Consider the following 21736-nt stretch of genomic DNA (forward strand, 5'->3'; position numbering starts at 1 on the left):
TCCTAATGGAGAAAAAACATGGTCTAGTGATAATTTCTCAGAGTTGGGTTTTTGTTAGGATTGCAGAAAGGGGCTGTCCCAGGATGTCTGACCCAACTGGGCTCAGGGGCGGGTCCTCGGATTTAGTTCAAATCAAAAGGAATTGTATTTTTCTTAATTAAACAGTCCAACATCAAATTACATAATTATACAAACAGTATCATACTCACTCATTCATTTTATACAACAATTAGATGTAAACCTCATATCTGAGGCTATTATATAAACAGTGGTATGGTAATGTAGCCACACAGTCTCCCATGAGTTTCCCAAGTTGTGACAAACGGACCAGTTAATAGCTGGAATCTTCACCGATCTTTTATACTTTTTCCGGAACATGAAATCTGTTCGTACCTCAAGTTCTGTGAGGTGGAAGAAATCCCTTTGTCCTGAAAGTTTACCCTCTCTCTAATACTGTTTGGCCATGAGGAGATTCTCAGGAATTTACGACGTCTCTCTGTGACCACAGCATGGGTTGAAGGAGGAAAGGGGGAGGCAGGGAGTGGCAGGGAGAGGGGGATGGGGCTTGATGTACCCAAACAGGCAACGTCATGACACACGTCTAGCACTGAGATGCAGTGCCTTAGACCGCTGCGCCACTCAGGAGCCTTACTTAAATTTGATATATGGAACTTTGACAAGCTAAGCAGGTAATTTGTTATATCCCAGTTCAAACTTGCATTATATATAAGCTAAATTACTTTCTTACCTCATTAAGCCACAAAATCTTTACCTTGAATATACTCATGTACTGTACCACACACACACTCTTCCTTCAATTAGGAAAGGCATCTAATCTACATTGTAAATGTATTCCGGCTTTACATAGCCCAACCTGCAAGAGAGACTGCCGTTTATTCCAAGATGGTCTATTAATAATTCATTGAGTAAAAAGTAGATTAAAATAGATCACATTAATATTGGAAATGTCTCGCTGGGTTCAGAACTAAAAGTTTAAATTCCCTTGATGCCGCTTAGTGGAAAAAAATGGATCGGAATATACAGTACCTTGAAATGTGACCTTCTGGAGTAGTGTAGTATAGAGTTAACGTGCCAAGAGGTCATCGGGACCCTGGTGTGACAGTCTTGTGGGGTCAAAGGTCATGTTCCCAGGGAGGGAGAGAGAAAAACAGAAGGGCGGTAAAGAGGAGGACAGTAAGTGAGGGAACTTACTGATAGACGTGGGAGCAAGATACACAAGGACATATGGTGAGAGAGCAAGAGAGAGAGACATAAAAAGAAAGGAGGGAAAGTGACAGGTGAAAAAGCGGTGTCGGTGGCCCCGACCCAGAAAAATCACAAAAAGAGAAAGGAGTAAAGAGAGTGAGAACGATAAAGGAGAGAGACAGATTGGAGATAAACTGGGACAGACAGAACAGACAAAGTGCGGAAAAAGAATTGAAAGACTACGCAAATATGTTTCAGGCCCTCGACCAGCCATAACACACAGAAATACCACAGAGCAATTTGCAGATTGCCTGTCTGTTCGAGTCTGCAATATCATTGTCCTGCTCGCTCCTCTGTGGGAGCTTAGCATCTCGTTATCTCACTCTCCCAGACAACACTATTGGATTAACATAATTGTGGATCAGTCTGGACACCCAGAATACTCTATCCAATATTCCATAATACACTGACAGAGAGCGATAGAGAGTGTGTATATGTGTGTTTGTGTGCATGCGTATGTGTATGTGTATACCCTGGGTCAAAGATGTGTGTAAGTTATTTAGATGTTAATGAAGCTGCCAGTGTCCATCTACAGAGGACAGTCAGAGAGACAGATACAGTGGGAGTTACAGAAAGAAGACAGAGGACACACAAGACAAAGCAGGACGCCTCTCCGGGCTGTTCTGTGATGCACAAAAGGACACCACAACTCCTCTCGGATCCAATGACCTTTTATTGCTTTGGAAGGGTATAGAGTTGGCAAGCCCTCTCAGGCTGTTGTGCAGTTAAACCACACAGAGGAGCCAACCAATCAGTCATACTGTACATAAGTCATTCATTTAATTTGATTCATCAACCTGTGCTTCTCAGATTCCCATTGTTTTGTGCCGTCAGAATAAATAGGTTAGTTAGCAACGACAAAAACAACTTCAGAAAGGTACAAAACAGGTACAGAACACTCAATATATACCGTCGTTTAAGTTTACAATTGTAAAAAAAAAAAGCACTAGAGATGTTCACTTAATATAAGCTACAGTAGTTTTCTTATGTCTCGACCCCAGTTTACGGTAAATCTATAGTAAAGTGTGACTTAATTCTATCCAAGGACTTGGTACGATGAAATGATTGTATAGTAAGTACCCAATACTTAGTTGGTTAGTCTGTATGGGTGTCTGTGTGTGTGTGGGGGGGGGGGGGGGGGTAAGGCAGTGTAAAGGTGACTCTTGGACCTTGCTGGCCCCATATAAGATCACAAACACGTGCGTTTGTGTCATACCGCCTGTCATACCGTCGCAGCCCATGTGACTAGCTAGCTCAGAGAGACAGCTGTGACTGTGTCTAACTAACCCAGGTCAGCCTGCTCCTTCCTGGATCACATGCTGCCCAACTCCTCACCCACCCAATCAATGAAGTCACAAACAGGACCCATCTTTAATGTGAGAGCAATATTCAGAGCCAACATAAACTTACCTCGAAGCTATCTTGGAAGAGTCACAAATACCTGTCCAATGAATGGTAAAGATAGTATGTAGCTGGATTGGGGTCGGAGAGTGTGTGTGGGTGTTTGTGTGCGTGTTGGAGGGAAAGTGGTTAAAAGGGGAGCGGGGTCGTTCCGTGGTTCATTAAGACAGGGACAGACATGTGGTCATTCCTTGACATTCCTGCTGGGTCGCCGTGGAGACATGAGTTAGGGTTAGAGAAAGGTATCCTGTTGCAGCACCCCGCCCTACCCTTCCCCTCTCCAGAGCACCTCGTGCCTGCGCGCCCTATTGCCTAACCAGATACCTTACCAGAATGTGATGTACTCATACTGTGGTGAGTATCTGGGATATACTGACTGGTATGTGGTTTAAAGTTCATACACAGACCTTAGACTGAACATGCATAGTGACTGTATATCATATACACTGTACTGTAGGGACCATGCAGATAGGTACTGTAGCCACATACTATGGCTGTTGTATGACATGCAAGTATAATAGCAACCAGCAACCTGTGGTTGAAAATGTGCATTGAGACATCCAAGCATAGCAGGGTAGAGTATGTATTGTATGTACATGAGCAACCTCCAACCTAGACAGACTGACACTATTCTGTAGTCTGTTGGCATACAGACCCTGTGTGGGTGATTATTCAATGAAGGCCAGGCGCCACACAGGCTAAAATGTCATTTTTTGGGTATTGGTCCCTTTAATATTTTCAAAAAGTATCATATCATATTACCGTCATCAAAATGTCCCGAATTGTAACCGCTTTAAATGGACATACATCCATAATTTCAAAGCTCACCACATTGAATCAAACATAATTTAAATGCCCATTTTATAGAGAATGTTACAAACTGGACTATATTGGGACATTGACACATTTTGTGTTGTTTTGGCTCTGTGCTCCAGCACTTTGGATTTGAAATGATACAATGAATACGAGGTTAACGTGCAGACTGTCAGCTTTCATTTGAGGGTATTCTCATACTTGACAAGGTAAAAATCTGTTGTTCTGCCCCTGAACAAGGCAGTTAACCCACTGTTCCTAGGCAGTCATTGAAAGTAAGAATTTGTTCTTAACTGACTTCCCTAGTTAAATAAAGGTAAAAAAATCCATATCAGGTGAACTGTTTTGAAATTACAGCCTTTTTAATATATAGTCCCCCAATTTGAGGGGACCAAAAGTATTGGGACGAGTCCACTTATATGTGTATTAAAGTTGTCAAAAGTGTAGTATTTGGGCACATATTCCTAGCACGCAATGATTACGTCAAGCATGTGACTCTACAAACTTGTTGGATGTATCTGCTGTTTGTTTTGGTTTGTTTCAGATTATTTTGTGCCCAATAGAAAATAATGGTAAATAACGAATTATGTCAGATGTTTATATATATATGGAGATTGCATGGCTGTGTGCTTGGTTGTATACACCTGTCAGCAATGGGTGTGGCTGATCTAGCCGAATCCACTAATTTGAAGGGGTGTCCACATACTTTTGCAGTGTATCTCTTGGTTCAGACTTGCCTGGTGCTGACTTGAAACAGAGTGTCATAGACAGTGTCACTATAAAAGTAATTTAACTGTAATAACATCTCTGCTTTGATCAGGACACCAGCCCAACAGTCAACGCTACCTCTCCTATTCCTAGAGAACATGCTCCCAGTCGGTTAGATACATCAGAACAGAAGTTATGACATAAATACTGACTGTACATTAATGTAGTGCATTAACCTTGGGGGCACCTTGGACCCTAGTCTATCTCTGTAACACCCATGTGCATCACCTCCTAGTGTGTGTGTGTGTGTGTGTGGTAGGGGTGACAAACTGACTTAGGTGCACCAAGTATGTCTCATATTGGCTTCTCTGTCAGTCATATAACTTTATTCCCTCTCACACCCCCACTCCAGCTGATCAATCCTTTGTGTAATGGATATGTCCTCTGACAGCCCCTCAGAGCCAGTGTAATCCAGCCGCAGCCTTTCCTTAGGGCAGCTGTTGTTGTTGGGATGAATGGGGAGACTCACCTAAGTTTATAACAGTCAAGAGTCAGGATCACCGTCAGAGTGCAGCCGGAAGACCGACAGGACAGATAGGGAGTGCAGTGAGTGTTGATCCATGTGATCTGAATTTAGCTTTAAAAAGAAGCCAGTGAATGATAGATGGTCAGTAGTATTCTGAGGGGTTTGGAATAGATTAAAGCAACTGTGCCAAAGTAGGCCTAGTGCTGTGCTTCATAATAATCATTCTGATTCACAGTAGTGTTTTGTGCTATTGCTGTAGAAATAGTTCCGTACTTCAATAAGGCTTTTGGTGCAGTCAGTGCATGTGGAGACAGTTAGGGTGGATGGAACTCTGTGCATTGTACTAACCAGGGACAGCAGGAACACTGGGAATCAATTATCACAATCTGTGTTTACCTGGCCCCACTGAGAGGCCAGCCAGAAAAGCTCCAACAGCATGCTGGGTTAAAGCCAAGTCCATCAGCAGACAGGGCTCTACTTGGGTAATAGTAAAGGGTCAAACTCCCAACACACACACACACTCACACTCACACAGGACCAGAGAGGAACAGGGGTCTCATGTATCAATCGTGAGTTAATGTCTCACTAAATCAAAGGCATACAACACTGTATATTTATATTCTTGTGAACGAGCGTTACAACCCTGCCTGGAAAACGCCCTCCATTCACCTTTTATGATAACAAAAATGCCTTTGCTGTATGATTTGGAGATGTTGGAACTGGGCCATGATAGTTTCTAAAAGAAAATGCAATGGCAAATGTAATCACATTTCTGTAGAGGTGTGGGCAGAATGTATTCATCTTTTGCAGTGACTTTTTCAAACTAAAATTGCATGCGCCTATAGCGAGTGCCAAACACTGGCCGCGCATTCTGTAAGATTGAATGTCTATTCGAACAATTTAAAAGTAAATGCTACAGCCCACACTTTTATGCAAAAGACGATTTGTTGTTCAATATTTTGTTCATCAATACATGATTCTGTTTCTATCTCCTGCTTTGGCAAAGGCTCTGAGATGAAATAGGCTGTGATGTCGCACTCCTGATAAATGGTATTTGTTGTGTAGCTAATATTTGTTGTGTAGCGGTCATAAACCAGTCATGACAGAAAAGGAGAGATGTCCTGCAATATGATTATGATTAGGCCTATATAATAAAACAATTAGGAACACCTGCTCTTTCCATGACACAGACTGACCAGGTGAATCCAGGTGAAAGCTATGATCCCTTACTGATGTCACTTGTTCAATCCACTTCGATCAGTGTAGATGAAGGGGAGGAGACAGGTTAAAGAAGGATCTTTAAGACTTGAACCATTGAGACGGATTGTGTATGTGTGCCATTCAGAGCTTGAATGGCAAACTTACACATGGCACACATACACATTAAGTGCCTTTGAACGGGGTATGATAGTAGGTGCCAGGCGCACCGGTTTGTGTCAAGAACTGCAAAGCTGCTGGGGTTTTCACGCTCAACAGTTTCCCTTGTGTATCAATAATAGTCTACCACCCAAAGGACAACCAGCCAACTTGACACAACTGTGGAAAGCATTGGAGTCAACATGGGCCAGCATCCCTATGGAACGCTTTCGACACCTTGTAGAGTCCATGTCCCGACGAACTGAGGCTGTTCTGAGGGCCAAAGGGGGTGCAACTCAATATCAGGAAGGTGTTCCTAATGTTTTGTACATTCAGTGTATATGACTATGACCATTCAACTCTCAATCTCAATGACAGTCAGGCACATCTCTGTGTTGTCTCTCGTTTGTCTTTTACAAGGGAGTCAATAGAAATCCCAGTGTGCTCTATTTTGAAGTTTCTTCTTAATCTCTGCCATCCTATGACATCACAGGTTTTGTAGTTCTGTGAGTTCCGAGGCACAGCCGGAAGGGGGGGGGGGGGGGGGGCTACAGGGAGGAGTCAAACCACCATGTGACCAGTGTTTTTCAAACCTCCATTGCCATGTGGATTTGCATCGTGACGACCCGCGCTCCCCGTGCCAGGTCCTGCACCCTGCTCCACCTCGTCCTCGGGGTCCATCTGCTCGCTCTTCTTCTTGACGTAGCGTTCGTACAGCACCATGACCACCCCGATGGCCCACGCAGACACCGTGCCCGCCGCAAAGATGATGAAGCCGATGGCGACGAAGAACAGGTAGTCCCACGATCCCAGGCCCTGGTGGCACTGCGATCGCAGCTGCAGCCCCAGCTCACCCAGACGCTGCCCCCGCAGGTCAGGAGGACCCCCGCACACCGTCTGGCCCTCGTCTGGAAAAGAGAACACAGCACAGGTGGGGGTTAATGACATTACTTACGTAAGTCATACTAGAACTTGCATTGGTGACACAGCAGTAAAAGTCTATCACTAGCTGTAATGATTAGAGGTTTTCTTCAGCATGTCACGTGACCAGTAAAAACTCTGTGTCCTAATTATAGGCTACACTAGTGCAGACTGTTTTTCCTGGTCAGGTCACATGACCAGGAAAGAGTGCGGGCCCTAGTAGTCATTGCAATTAGTACTGAGCCCATACAGTATTACCAAAACAAGAACAACTAACTGACACCATTATTATGATCAATTCCCTAACCCTAACTTGAGCATTACTCTTAGGACTAGGCCTGCTAAGGTTAAGACAACAGTAGTAGTTTGTTTTTCTCTATAAAAGCTGATGTGGGAAATATTCTAAGTCAGATGCATTAGTCAGCACACTGTGTACACATAATAATGTTGGAAATGTTCTTTGAAGTGTTGCCAGTGTTGGGGAGCGCGTAGGTTACCCACCCAGGGAAGGTGATATCAATATTATATTTCATCAAATAGAGATCTCTGGCCTGTTGAATAATTCATACACATTACATTATATAGTTTTACATAACCTTCATGAGAGATGGATAACACACACACACACACACACTCCCTACTGAAATATCTTTCCATTTGCAGCTATAATAAAAACGACCATGTAAGAAAACAGTACCTGCTAAATCATTTTTTATTGCTAGATATTGCTCCACTGTTAGACATAGAAGCATAAGCATTTCGCTGCCCCTGCGATAGCATCTGCAAAACTGTGTATGCGACCAATAAACGTTGATTTGTTTCCCTTATCAGAAAATAACCGAATAGGAGAGACAGCCTGCTATTGGTGTGTTGTTACGTTGATATTACATTACACCAAGTTCAAGGCTTTTGAATAATTCAAGCCGATTTCAGCCCCTCTGGATTTCACTGGGTAACTCTGTCTTTTGTGTCTGACTGGTACGGTACAGTTAGCGTGGCTTTTCATCTTCTAAGCTGCCTGGCTCCAACGGGCTCCTAGTTGGATCATAACTAAGCACCTCACTCACTCAGAATCCGTGAATCTCAATAGAAAAGGGGATGTTTGTTTTGAATGTCAGAACAGGGAACTGCTGTTCTGTAGCTTCAAACACCTGACTGACAGGTGACACCTATTGTGCGGGGGAAGAGGAAATGTGTTTTGGGATGCAAATAGTTTGATTTAGTACGTTGGTCTAATAACAGATGCTATCGATCTAATGATGCTAATACTGTGTGTGTGGCTGCCTGGGTATCATCTAAAAGTCTCCGTTTGTTAGGGGTAATATTTCGGAAGAAGAAAAAAGCCTGGAATGTGCTTGCAATACCCGTCGTGTTGGAGAATTTCAAAGGACACGCTTTAATTTGCTTTTGTTTTCGCAGCTTTTTGTGTTGGGGGGGGATCTCTCTCGGGATGAGATCAAACGACTTTAGCTTTTTATGCCTGGCTGCCTGGCTGCCTGGCTGCCTGACTGGCTGACTGACCGGCTGGCTCTGCTCTGTTCTGTATTCTGTGTTTCATGCCAGCAGACTTTGCTCTGGCTTATTTTGCCCAACAGAACCTGTGCAGGCAGGCTTTGTCCATACATTGTGCATGTATGGACTTTTTGAGGAAATGGAGACATACAGTATGTTGTGCTAGTTTCACTTTAGAGACATTTCAAATCCTTAAGTACAAATCTGAATGGAGCTACTGTAACGGCAGATTTCCTCCTCTTCGTCTGAAGAGGAGGTGTAGCAGGGATCGGACCAAAGCGCAGCGTGGTTAGTGTTCATCATGACTTTAATTAAGACAATAAACGTGAACACTACAAAATACGAAAACAACAAATGTGAAAAACCGAAACAGTCCTATCTGGTGCATAGACACAAAGACAGAAGACAACCACCCACAAACCCCAACACAAAACAGGCTACCTAAATATGGTTCCCAATCAGAGACAACGCAAAACACCTGCCTCTGATTGAGAACCATATCAGGCCAATATGACAAACCTAAACATAGAAACACAGAACATAGACTATACCCACCCAGCTCACGTCCTGACCAACTAAATAAAGACTAAACAAAGGAAAATAAGGTCAGGAACGTGACAGCTACAGACAATGATATGTACTGAAACAGAATAGCACAAGGGAAGGTCCATAATATATCCGATTTACATCAAATGAATACTTAGTGTTCCAGTGTAGAAATCCACACCATATATTCTTGATTTGTCTTAGCCTACATCACAACTGACCCTTTGCTCTCCGTCTTTGATTATTTAATTAAAGGCAGGGCAGATGCATAACCCAGTAAATAAGGGGGTACATAACTACTAATGGAGTTAGGGATAAGGGATAACAACAGAGACAGGCCTAGATTTCCTGTTGCCTCCAAAGACATTCCATTTTGTCTTCAGATGCCATGAGAGTTTAGAAACGAATTTAGCAGCACAGATGTGTGACACACACAGCACTACACTTGGAACTGTCCTCTGACCTAGCTAGCCTCAGACCTCCTGGCACCACTACAGTAGCACTCCTTTCAATAATACAACACGCTACCCTCCTCTTCCCAGTGAACATGAAGTACTCCTTCCACTTCCTCTACTTAGCTAGAGTTCCTTCTCTCCCCAAGGCATGGAAGCCCCCGGGCCACCCTCTCACCCCCCTTTGTGGCCGACATCAAAGGAGAGGCTTCCTCTCCCCGTCCCGTCCGCACACCACGCTATTCCTAGCGTCTCTCCGTATATAACTACTAATTACAGGCAGTATGCTAATCTTCAGGAGGCGAGACAGCAGTGGAGAATCTGTTAGTTCCTTCTGTGAGTTTTTCTTCCCTTCTTCCTTCTATCAATGCATTATTTCTAAGCTGCTGAGAGAACGACAGGCGGTGCCTCTCAGAACAGGTGAGATCCAGACGGCTGATGGTGACGATCAAAAACACGGCATCTCTATACACCTTCTGTCCTTCTGCTTTATACAGTACTCCCCCCCCGGAGCGAGTCCCCTGTGTGCGTGCATGTGTGTGTTCTCCCTTTCTGGAAGCTGTGACTGGAAGGGACTCCGCTCCAAATGAAAGCAGACAAAGGCAATAAGCAGCAGGAAGTAGAAGAGCTCTTACAGGACTAGTTTAGGATTCTGCCTGAGCTGCAGAGGAGAGGATGACGAGCTGGTCTGTGTGCGCGTTTGATGGGGGATGCCTGTTAGTAAGTGTATCATGGTGTGACAGGCTCTTGCTCAGCGAGATGCACTATAAATACAGTTGAAGTCGGAAGTTTACATACACTTAGGTTGGAGTCATTAAAACTCGTTTTTCAACCACTCCACAAATTTCTTGTTAAGAAACTATAGTTTTGGGAAGTCGGTTTTGACATCTACTTTGTGCATGACACAAGCCATTTTTCCAACAATTGTTTACAGACAGATTATTTCACTTATAATTCACTGTATCACAATTCCAGTGGGTCAGAAGTTTACATACGCTAAGTTGACTGTGCCTTTAAACAGCTTGATAAATTCCAGAAAATGATGTCATGGCTTTAGAAGTTTCTGATAGGCTAATTGACATAATTTGAGTCAATTGGAGGTGTACCTGTGGATGTATTTCAAGGCCTACCTTCAAACTCAGTGCCTCTTTGCTTGACATCAAGGGAAAATCCCAAAAAAATCAGCCAAGACCTCAGGAAAATAATTGTAGACCTCCACAAGTCTGGGTCATCCTTGGGAGCAATTTCCAAACGCTTGAAGGTACCAAGTTCATCTGTACAAACAATAGTACGCAAGTATAAAAACCATGGGACCACGCAGCCGTCATACCGCTCAGGAAGGTGACGCGTTCTGTCTCCTAGAGATGAACGTACTTTGGTGCGAAAAGTGCAAATCAATCCCAGAACCACAGCAAAGGACCTTGTGAAGATGCGGTAGGAAACAGGTACAAAAGTATCTATATCCACAGTAAAACGAGTCCTTTATCGACATAACCTGAAAGGCCACTCAGCAAGGAAGAAGCCACTGCTCCAAAACCGCCATAAAAAAAAGCCAGACTACGGTTTGCAACTGCACATTGGGACAAAGATCGTACTTTTTGGAGAAATGTCCTCTGGTCTGATGATACACAAATAGAACTGTTTGGTCATGCTGACCATCGTTATGTTTGGAGGAAAAAGGGGGAGGCCTGCAAGCCGAAGAACACCATACCAACCGTAAAGCCCGGGGGTGGCAGCATCATGTTGTGGGGGTGCTTTGCTGCAGGAGGGACTGGTGCAGTTCACAAAATAGATGGCATCATGAGGCAGGAAAATGATGTGGATATATTGAAGCAACATCTAAAGACATCAGTCAGGAAGTTAAAGCTTGGTTGCAAATGGGTCTTCCAAATGGACAATGACCCCAAGCATACTTCCAAAGTTGTGGCAAAATGGCTTAAGGACAACAAAGTCTAGGTATTGGAGTGGCCATCACAAAGCCTTGACCTCAATCCTATAGAAAATGTGTGGGCAGAACTGAAAAAGCGTGTGCGAGCAAGGAGGCCTACAAACCTGACTCAGTTACACCAGCTCTGTCAAAAGGAATGGGTCTAAATTCACCCAACTTATTGTGAGAAGCTTGTGGAAGGCTACCCGAAACGTTTGACCCAAGTTAAACAATTTAATGGCAATGCTACCAAATACTATTGTGTATGTAAACTTCTGACCCACTGGGAATGTGATGAAAGAAATAAAAGCTGAAATAAATAATTCTCTCTACTATTATTCTGACATTTCACATTCTTAAAATAAAGTGGTGATCCTAACTGACCTAAGACCTAAGCATTTTTACTTGGACTAAATGTCAGGAATTGTGAAAAACGGAGTTTAAATGTATTTGGCTAAGGTGTATATAAACTTCCGACTTCAACTGTAGCTACCCTTTTGTGTATTGACACATCCCAAAAAAGCAGGGAATACCACTCCAAACTGAACAAAGCCAAAAGCGGATGTACAGTACATTAATCTGTCAAGATACAAGAATACAACAGAAAAAGAATCAATCCTTATTCAAAATAAATGTTGTTGCATAGGTAACCGACTGGATTTGAACCCACACAACAAGAACCCACACAGCGCACAACAAGACTGTTAGGCCACTGAGCTAAAGGCCTAAGGCACTAACTGAGGTGTTCAAGTCTAAGGCAAGGTTACTGATCACATGAGCGTGGTTCCCTGAGGCACGTTCGTTACATATAGGCATATACACTGAGTATTCCAAACATTAAGAACACTTCATAATATTGAGTTGCACCTCCCCCTTTTGCCCTCAGAACAGCCTCAACTGGACGGGGCATGGACTCTACAAGGTGTCGAAAGCGTTCCACAGGGATGCTGGCCCGTGTTGACTCCAATGCTTTCCACAGTTGTGTCAAGTTGGCTGGATGTCATTTGGGTGGTGGACCATTCTTGATACACACAGGAAACTGTTGAGTGTGGAAAAACCCAGCAGCATTGCAGTTCTTGACACAAACCGGTGCGCCTGGCACCTACTACCATAACCCGTTCAAAGGCACTTACATTTTTTGGCTTAACCATTCACCCGCTGTATGGCACACACACACAATCCATGTCTCAATTGTCTCAAGGCTTAAAAATCCTTCTTTAACCTGTATCGTCCCCTTCATCTACACTGATTGAAGTGGATTGAACAAGTGACATCAATAAGGGATCGTAGCTTTCTCCTGGATTCATCTGGTCAGTCTATGTCATGGAAAGAGCAGGTGTTCATGTTTTGTATACTCCGTGTAGTTTGTTGATTGAAGTGTTTCCGGTTGGTGGGGCATGTGCAGGTGGACACAGGTGGAGATTCACTGGTCAATTCACGTCTAGACACTGTGGGTTTTTGGATTAGGCCTTAATTGCATGCGTGAATGAAGGAATAAGAGAAAGGTTCCTCAGTACGTCTCTCATTTCGGTCGTGTGTTATTTGATCGTCGACAATTGCTGTTAGGTTTAGCCTCCACTATCACCTGTTTCAAAACTTATCCTAGGCCCCATGATGCAGGCAACCGCGCATTAAATGTATGCAGTAAAGGAATACATGTAACTGTCAAAATAAAGGAAACACCCAGATAAAGTGTCTTAATAGGGTGTTGGTCCACCACGAGCCAGAACAGCTTCCATGTGCCTTGGCATAGATTCTACAAGTGTCTGCAAACTCTACTGGAGGGATGCAACACCATTCTTCCCCAAGAAATTCCATCATTTGGTGTTTTGTTGATGGTGGTGGAAAATGCTGTCTCAGGCACCACTCCAGAATCTCCCACAAGTGTTAAATTGGGTTGAGATCTGGTGACTGAGGCACACACACACTTTAAAACCCCCCTATGCTCACTTGAGACCCCTCTTTCAAACTCACTGAAGAACCTGAGCTTTTTCCATAAATCAGCAGCTTATTTTCTAAACTGCTGAGACAACGACAGATGGTGCCTCTCAAAACAGATGAGGTCCAGACGGCTGATAGTGACGATCAAAGGGACTGAGCTCATAGCTTACAACACAGCCGTGTGGTTGTCAAAGTGAAATGCTTTCAGTGAGCACTTCAGGAGTGTGAACACCCTAAAATAAGTAAATAAGTCAATCAAATCAATGATGAGAGAATAGTCAGATTAACTGATAACTGACACAGGCATGGGCGTGTAGCAGGAAGATTGGCTTGTGAGTTGTGAGTTCAAATCCCAGGAAAGGACAAGTTGAAAAATAATTACTGTATAAATGAACATGCACAATGTCAATGTTGGTCAAATATGTAACCACAAAGAACAGATAAAATGTTATAGTTCCATATTCTATATGGATGTGTATTTCTCTCTGAAAGTGCATACAGTTTTACCTTGAAACTTGAATCCCTCAATGTGGATCCAAAGACAGAGGTCTTCATTGTCGCAGTCGCAGCTCCAGGGGTTCCCGCTGAGGCCGACAGAGCGCAGGGTGGGCAGCCCGATGAGAGAGCTGATGTTGAGCACCGTCAGGTTGTTTCTACTCACGTCCAGCACCTGCAGCGCCGAGGTCTCCGCGAAACCGTCTGGGTGAATGTCCGACAGGCCGGGGTTGTCCGTCATCCTCAGCATCACGAGGCTGGACAGCGGCCCGAACGTCCTGTCCTCTATCCGCGTCAAGGTGTTGAAGGACAAATCCAGGTAAGCAAGTTTCCGCAGGTTACCGAATGTGGACTCCGAAATCTCCGTCAGTGAATTGTTGCTACAGTCCAAATACACCAAGTCCGACAGGTAGTTGAGTTGAAGCGGTGGTAGCTCAATGATGCGGTTGTTGGAGATGATGAGCTGCCGCGTGGAGAGCGGCATTTCGGTGGGGAAGGTGGTGAGGTGCTGCCCGGCGCACTGGACCACCAGCTGGTCATCGCACACGCAGCGGGCCGGGCATCCCGCCGTCAGAGCCGGGGACGAGGCCACCCCCATGACGAGGATCAGCAGAATGATGAGCCGCAAGGATTGCGCACTGGGCTGCAGGGCAAGACGCATGACAACGCCAAGGGCTTCATCAATTCCGTTTGTACAAACCACCCACTGGGGACAGACGTCAGTTCAACGTCTAGTTTTGATTTACATTTGTTTGGTAATTGAAATCCACAAAAATGTCACCATGTCATTCGATTAAGGTTAAAAGTTGGATGAAAAAAATACGAAATCCCCTTGTGTTGATGACTTTTGGCAAATCCAATAAGTTTCCCACGTTGATTCAAAGTTATCACATATAATTTTATGGTTGAAATGACATGGAAACAACGTTGATTCAACCAGTTTTTGCCCAGTGGGCACGCCGTCGCATTATTCATTGATAGCATATGTCCTCTGACAGTTATCAGTTAATGTTAATGCTATTAACCAGGCCTATTTAAAATTATCCAATTATAGTTACCTGATATTGAGGTTTGTTGTTGGCCACTTGTCCTCGCAAGTTGTCATTGTAGTTCATTCTGAGAGTCGCCTCACGTTTGGGTTTTCGCGCGTATTCATTATAGTGGGTATGCAGGACTCAAGACGCCCGAGCTCTCCTCTCAGTTCCAATTCTCTGGTATTCGATTTGGTCGATTAGAACATTTTTCCTCCAGTATCAATCATTTTTGCGTAACAAACTGCCATTTGAACTCACTATGCAGGAGAGTTCATTGGCGCGTCGTAGCCAAGTGTTATAATGGTATTTTGGTATCCTGCAAGCGTGGTGGATGGAGTGACTGCCTTCTCTGAAACTGAGCCACGAATGAGAAGGTGGTCGGTTTGGTGTGCTCACTGCTCACGCGTTGCATTGAGTGTGTGGGGAGAGAGAGGAGCTCAAGAAAGAATAAACAACTGGAGTCAAGCTGTCACACAAACTAGAAGAGGTTACCTAATTCTACCAATGTACACAAAGCTTTCTAGAAATAAAATGCCCAAGTTGTAGTCAATTGTGACACTATAATGACCCAACATAATACTCTACTTATCTCAGTGTAATAATAATAATAATTAATTACATTTGTAAAGCGCTTTTCTCAGAGTCAAACCGCAACAAAAAAAATAGGTTTCTGGGGGTAACTAGCCCTTCTAAGCGCAATGTCTAATTGCTGACACAAAAAAGCAACATTTGGAAAAAATTGGTATGTGGATGAAGGTCATTCTCAGGTGAATAAACTATAAAGGGAAATAAATGGCTACAGTTGACCCTTTAGTTATTTAATGAAATGTTGTTTTTAGAAACGGGGCGTTTTTTAAAGTACTGGGGTAACTATAACCCCCCGTGGGGTAAATGGCATAGGGTTTAAGGTTATGGCATAGGGTTCAAATCCATTTCATCTGTTTTATTTAGAAATTCTTTAGTAAGTCATACTTAAAAGCTAAGTCTATTTGTCTTGTTTTAATTATTTAAATAAAATATGGGGGGAAATGGTGTTGCACATGTCACCATTAATATCCGCACTATGAGGAGATTTGATGTAAAGTCCCTCTTTTTAACTCACCTGCACATTCATTTTCTTTGTTGTTCCTTTTCTATACAATCAATTATGTACAATTGCACTAAATATTATTTGAGTAATGCAAGATTTTAAATCCCAGCGGTCTTTAAAATAACATTCAGAAGCAAAAGGTTTTCAATAGTTGTTTATATTTGGCCTCCTGAGTGGCACAGCTTTCTAAGGCACCGCACCTCAGTGCTAGAGGTGTCCCTACAGACACCCTGGTTCGAATCCAGGCTGTATAACAACTGGCCGTGATTGGGAGTCCCATAGGGAGTCGCACAATTGGCCCTGCGCCGTCCGGTATAGGCCGTCATTGTAAATAAGAATTTGTTCTTAACTGACTTGCCTAGTTAAAGGAAGAAAAAAAACTATTCATTGGAATGGAATATAACATTTAATAACAATGACTTAACTAATGAATTCAGTGTAACATTGATGTGGCAACTCTCTTATGCTCTGCTATTGCACAATTCTAATTTGTAAATACTTCACAAATAAAACCATCCCCAGTAAAATTGGGGCCCACCTCCACTGCTCACACCTAATCTAGTCCCCACCTGAGAGAAGCCAATTGAAAAGCTCTTTCTTAAAAACGTAGCTAGTAATCTAGCTATATGACATAAAATGCTGTGTAAAATAGCTAAAAGGCTATAAAGTAACATTAACTGTGAAGCTATCAGTCACTAGTGGAAACATTTACAACTGCAATTAAGTTATGTTATCTTTTTAATGTATTTTACCTCAGACAATCTGGTAATAAGGTTGCTAGCTAGCCCTCCTAGCAGCTTATGCTAACTAGCTAGCTGGCTAGCATTTACTGCTAGTGAAGTTGCTAGCTAGCAAGTAAGCATTAACTAGCGCTAACGGTGCCCGTCATTGTCTAAATGACAAATAGAAACACATTCATAACCATAAAGGGGTAACTAGCCCCCAGGGGCCTAGTAGGGGGGCGAGTTGCCCACAAAACACTCATGCAACATATTATTACTTTACTCAAAAAGTATCTACATGTTTTTGTCTAAACAAGTGGATTATTTATCTTAAGGCTTTCCTACTTGTATATTTTAAAAACATATATAGATCTAACTTCATTGGAATATATCTACAACTTTTTTTTTAAATAATAAAATACATCAACTTACCACAAAATCGTTTTGTTGAAAGTTGTGCTAACATAATTGCAAAAGGGGTTTCTAATGATCAATTAGCCTTGATAAAAATGATGAACTTGGATTAGCTAACACAACGTGCCATTGCAACACAGGGGTGATGGTTGCTGATAATGGGCCTCTGTATGCCTATGTAGATATTCCATTAAAAATCAGCCGTTTACAGCTACAATAGTCATTTACACACTGTATTTCTGATCAATTTGATGTGATTTTAATTGACAAAAAAATTTGCTTTTCTTTCAAAAACAAGGACATTTCTAAGTGACCCCAAACTTTTCAACGGTAGTGTATGTCCCTGCTTCAAAAAGAACAAAGAGGCATCAAAAATATTTGTGTATTTATTCACACTTCTCATAAGGGGATAGTCACAATCCTTTCTTTGAGACCAGTCTCAAAGCTTCTGCCGTTCAGAAAGTGTACTTTGGCTGCTGTTTACTGAGAATATAGTGCCATCTAGTGTGGTAGTATTGTTAAATCACTACCTCTTGTAAAACAGGATTCCATTTCCTTTGATCAACAGATAGAATGCACATTGAATGTATGCATTCAGTTGTTTACATTTTATATTGAGAATAATTAAGCATAAAATTAGGAATTAGAATACTAAAATGGACATGAAAGGTCTTATCACAGTATAACATGTCAGCATTTTGGTCAGAGAGTTGGTCATCCATGGTCACCCAGTGGTGTGATGAGATATTGTGTAAAACAAAGAATTTTAAGATGATCTGCACAGTAGGCTATGTTGATTAGCTAGATAGGTAGCCAGTTTAAGTGGAAATTTTTCAAATTAAATGCCAATATGTCAACATTCCATATAAACAATGCAGACAATCAGTACCAGTCAGAAGTTTGGACACACCTACTCATTCAAGGGTTTTCTTTATTTGTACTATTTTCTACATTGTAGAAAATGAAATAACACATATAGAATCATGTAGTAAGCAAAAAAGTGTTAAACAAATTAATGACAGCTTTGCACACTCTTGGCATTCTCTCAACCAGCTTCATGAGGAATGCTTTTCCAACAGTCTTGAATGAGTTCCCACATATGCTGAGAACTTGTTGGCTGCTTTTCCTTCACTCCGCGGTCCAACTCATCCCAAACCATCTCAATTGGGTTGAGGTCGGGTGATTGTGGAGGCCAGGTCATCTGAGGCAGCACTCCATCACTCTTTCTTGGTAGCCCTTACATAGCCCTTACACAGCCTGGAGGTGTTGGATCATTGTCCTGTTGAAAAAGTGGAAGCCAGGAAGCCAGCATGTGGAAGCCATGCTGGTTTAGTGTGCCTTGAATTCTAAATAAATCACAGACAGTGTCCCCAGCAAAGCACCCCCACACCATCACACCTCCTCCTCCATGCTTCACAGTGGGAACCACACATGCAGAGATCATCCGTTCACCTACTCTGCATCTCACAAAGACAGTGATTAGAACCAAAAATCTCAAATTTGGACTGACCAAAGGACACATTTCCACCGGTCTAATGTCCATTGCTCGTGTTTCTTGGCCCAAGTAAGTCTCTTCTTATTATTGGTGTCCTTTAGTAGTGGTTTCTTTGCAGCAATTCGACCATGAAGGCCTGATTCACGCAGTCTCCTCTGAACAGTTGATGTTGAAATGTGTCTGTTACTTGAACACTGTGAAGCATTTATTTGGGCTGCAGTTTCTGAGGCTGGTAACTCTAATGAACGTATCTTCTGCAGCAGAGGTAACTCTGGGTCTTCCTTTCCTGTGGCGGTCCTCATGAGAGCCAGTTTCATCATAGCACTTGATGGTTTTTGCGACTGCACTTGTAGAAACTTTCAAAGTTCTTGAAATTTTCAAGACTGACTGACCTTCATGTTTTAAAGTAATGATGGACTGTCATTTGTGTTTGCTTATTTGATGTGTTCTTGCCATAATGGACATTTTCCAAATAGGGCTATCTTCTGTATACCACCCCTACCTTGTCACAACACAACTGATGGCTCAAACGCATTAAGAAGGAAAGAAATTCCACAAATTTACTTTTAACAAGGCACACCTGTTAATTGAAATGCATTCCAGGTGACTACCTCATGAAGCTGGTTGAGAGAATGCCAAGAGTGTGCTTACTTTGAATAATCTAAAATATAAAATGTATTTAGATTTTTTAACACTTGTTTGGTTACTACATGATTCCATATGTGTTATTTCATAGTTTTGATGTCCACTATTATTGTACAATGTAGAAAATAGTAAAAAATAAAATAAATAAAAACCTTGAATGAGTAGGTGTGTCCAAACTTTTGACTGGTACTGCATATTTATACAGAACTTGTGAATAAAACATATATAAACTGTATTCATAATTATATGACGATGTTGTAGGTTAAAATTCTATTACACAATTTCTGATATATCACATTCCTTACTTAAAAGCAGTAAATTCATCACCTATGCCTCTACTAACATTTAGACTGATTTGGATTTCTCCCTTACCACAAAGGCTGCCCTTTTCATACTATTCTGGAACGTTGAGGGTTTATGCCAGCCTCTCTAGTATTTTAATAGGATCTCTATGGTTGTGATTGAAATATAGCCCTGTTTAAACTCATTAGGAAGTTTCACACTCCCCCACCTATATTATGGTATGGTCCATGAACTCTACCCCACTAAGTGAAAGCGCCACGCCTCTCCTGTGTGTTAATATACCAATATGTCAACATTCCATATAAACAATGCAGACAATCAGTACCAGTCAGAAGTTTGGACACACCTACTCATTCAAGGGTTTTCTTTATTTGTACTATTTTCTACATTGTAGAAAATGAAATAACGCATATAGAATCATGTAGTAAGCAAAAAAGTGTTAAACAAATTAATGACAGCTTTGCACACTCTTGGCATTCTCTCAACCAGCTTCATGAGGAATGCTTTTCCAACAGTCTTGAATGAGTTCCCACATATGCTGAGAACTTGTTGGCTGCTTTTCCTTCACTCCGCGGTCCAACTCATCCCAAACCATCTCAATTGGGTTGAGGTCGGGTGATTGTGGAGGCCAGGTCATCTGAGGCAGCACTCCATCACTCTTTCTTGGTAGCCCTTACATAGCCCTTACACAGCCTGGAGGTGTTGGATCATTGTCCTGTTGAAAAACAAATGATAGTCCCACTAAGCGCAAACCAGATGGGATGGCATATCGCTGCAGAATGCTGTGGAAGCCATGCTGGTTTAGTGTGCCTTGAATTCTAAATAAATCACAGACAGTGTCCCCAGCAAAGCACCCCCACACCATCACACCTTCTCCTCCATGCTTCACAGTGGGAACCACACATGCAGAGATCATCCGTTCACCTACTCTGCATCTCACAAAGACAGTGATTAGAACCAAAAATCTCAAATTTGGACTGACCAAAGGACACATTTCCACCGGTCTAATGTCCATTGCTCGTGTTTCTTGGCCCAAGTAAGTCTCTTCTTATTATTGGTGTCCTTTAGTAGTGGTTTCTTTGCAGCAATTCGACCATGAAGGCCTGATTCACGCAGTCTCCTCTGAACAGTTGATGTTGAAATGTGTCTGTTACTTGAACACTGTGAAGCATTTATTTGGGCTGCAGTTTCTGAGGCTGGTAACTCTAATGAACGTATCTTCTGCAGCAGAGGTAACTCTGGGTCTTCCATTCCTGTGGCGGTCCTCATGAGAGCCAGTTTCATCATAACACTTGATGGTTTTTGCGACTGCACTTGTAGAAACTTTCAAAGTTCTTGAAATTTTCAAGACTGACTGACATTCATGTTTTAAAGTAATGATGGACTGTCATTTGTGTTTGCTTATTTGATGTGTTCTTGCCATAATGGACATTTTCTAAATAGGGCTATCTTCTGTATACCACCCCTACCTTGTCACAACACAACTGATGGCTCAAACGCATTAAGAAGGAAAGAAATTCCACAAATTTACTTTTAACAAGGCACACCTGTTAATTGAAATGCATTCCAGGTGACTACCTCATGAAGCTGGTTGAGAGAATGCCAAGAGTGTGCTTACTTTGAATAATCTAAAATATAAAATGTATTTAGATTTTTTAACACTTGTTTGGTTACTACATGATTCCATATGTGTTATTTCATAGTTTTGATGTCCACTATTATTGTACAATGTAGAAAATAGTAAAAAATAAAATAAATAAAAACCTTGAATGAGTAGGTGTGTCCAAACTTTTGACTGGTACTGCATATTTATACAGAACTTGTGAATAAAACATATATAAACTGTATTCATAATTATATGACGATGTTGTAGGTTAAAATTCTATTACACAATTTCTGATATATCACATTCCTTACTTAAAAGCAGTAAATTCATCACCTATGCCTCTACTAACATTTAGACTGATTTGGATTTCTCCCTTACCACAAAGGCTGCCCTTTTCATACTATTCTGGAACGTTGAGGGTTTATGCCAGCCTCTCTAGTATTTTAATAGGATCTCTATGGTTGTGATTGAAATATAGCCCTGTTTAAACTCATTAGGAAGTTTCACACTCCCCCACCTATATTATGGTATGGTCCATGAACTCTACCCCACTAAGTGAAAGC

The 21736-nt window shown here is 42.2% G+C and overlaps 1 protein-coding gene across 1 annotated transcript; it reads right to left on the reverse strand.

Moving 5' to 3' along the window:
• Positions 1–1921: 1921 nt before the first annotated feature.
• On the reverse strand, positions 1922–14909 carry LOC139559972 (leucine-rich repeat-containing protein 52-like). Its single transcript, XM_071376471.1, has 2 exons — positions 13877–14909; positions 1922–6978 (listed from the first exon to the last, which is right to left on the reverse strand). The coding sequence occupies exons 1-2, from the start codon at positions 14523–14525 to the stop codon at positions 6632–6634; spliced, it is 996 nt and encodes a 331-aa protein (XP_071232572.1). The 5' UTR covers positions 14526–14909; the 3' UTR covers positions 1922–6631.
• Positions 14910–21736: the final 6827 nt, after the last annotated feature.

The sequence above is a fragment of the Salvelinus alpinus genome, chromosome 30 (assembly GCF_045679555.1).
Source record: "Salvelinus alpinus chromosome 30, SLU_Salpinus.1, whole genome shotgun sequence".
Classification (NCBI taxonomy): domain Eukaryota; kingdom Metazoa; phylum Chordata; class Actinopteri; order Salmoniformes; family Salmonidae; genus Salvelinus; species Salvelinus alpinus.

Bases quoted from the DNA above. Each gene is read 5' to 3' on its own strand.
- LOC139559972 (XM_071376471.1), bottom strand. From the start codon at position 14,525: ATGCGTCTTGCCCTGCAGCCCAGTGCGCAATCCTTGCGGCTCATCATT. The intron at 6,979-13,876 runs GTAAAACTGTAT...TCTCTTTTCCAG, and splicing joins TGAGGGATTCAAGTTTCAAG to ACGAGGGCCAGACGGTGTGC.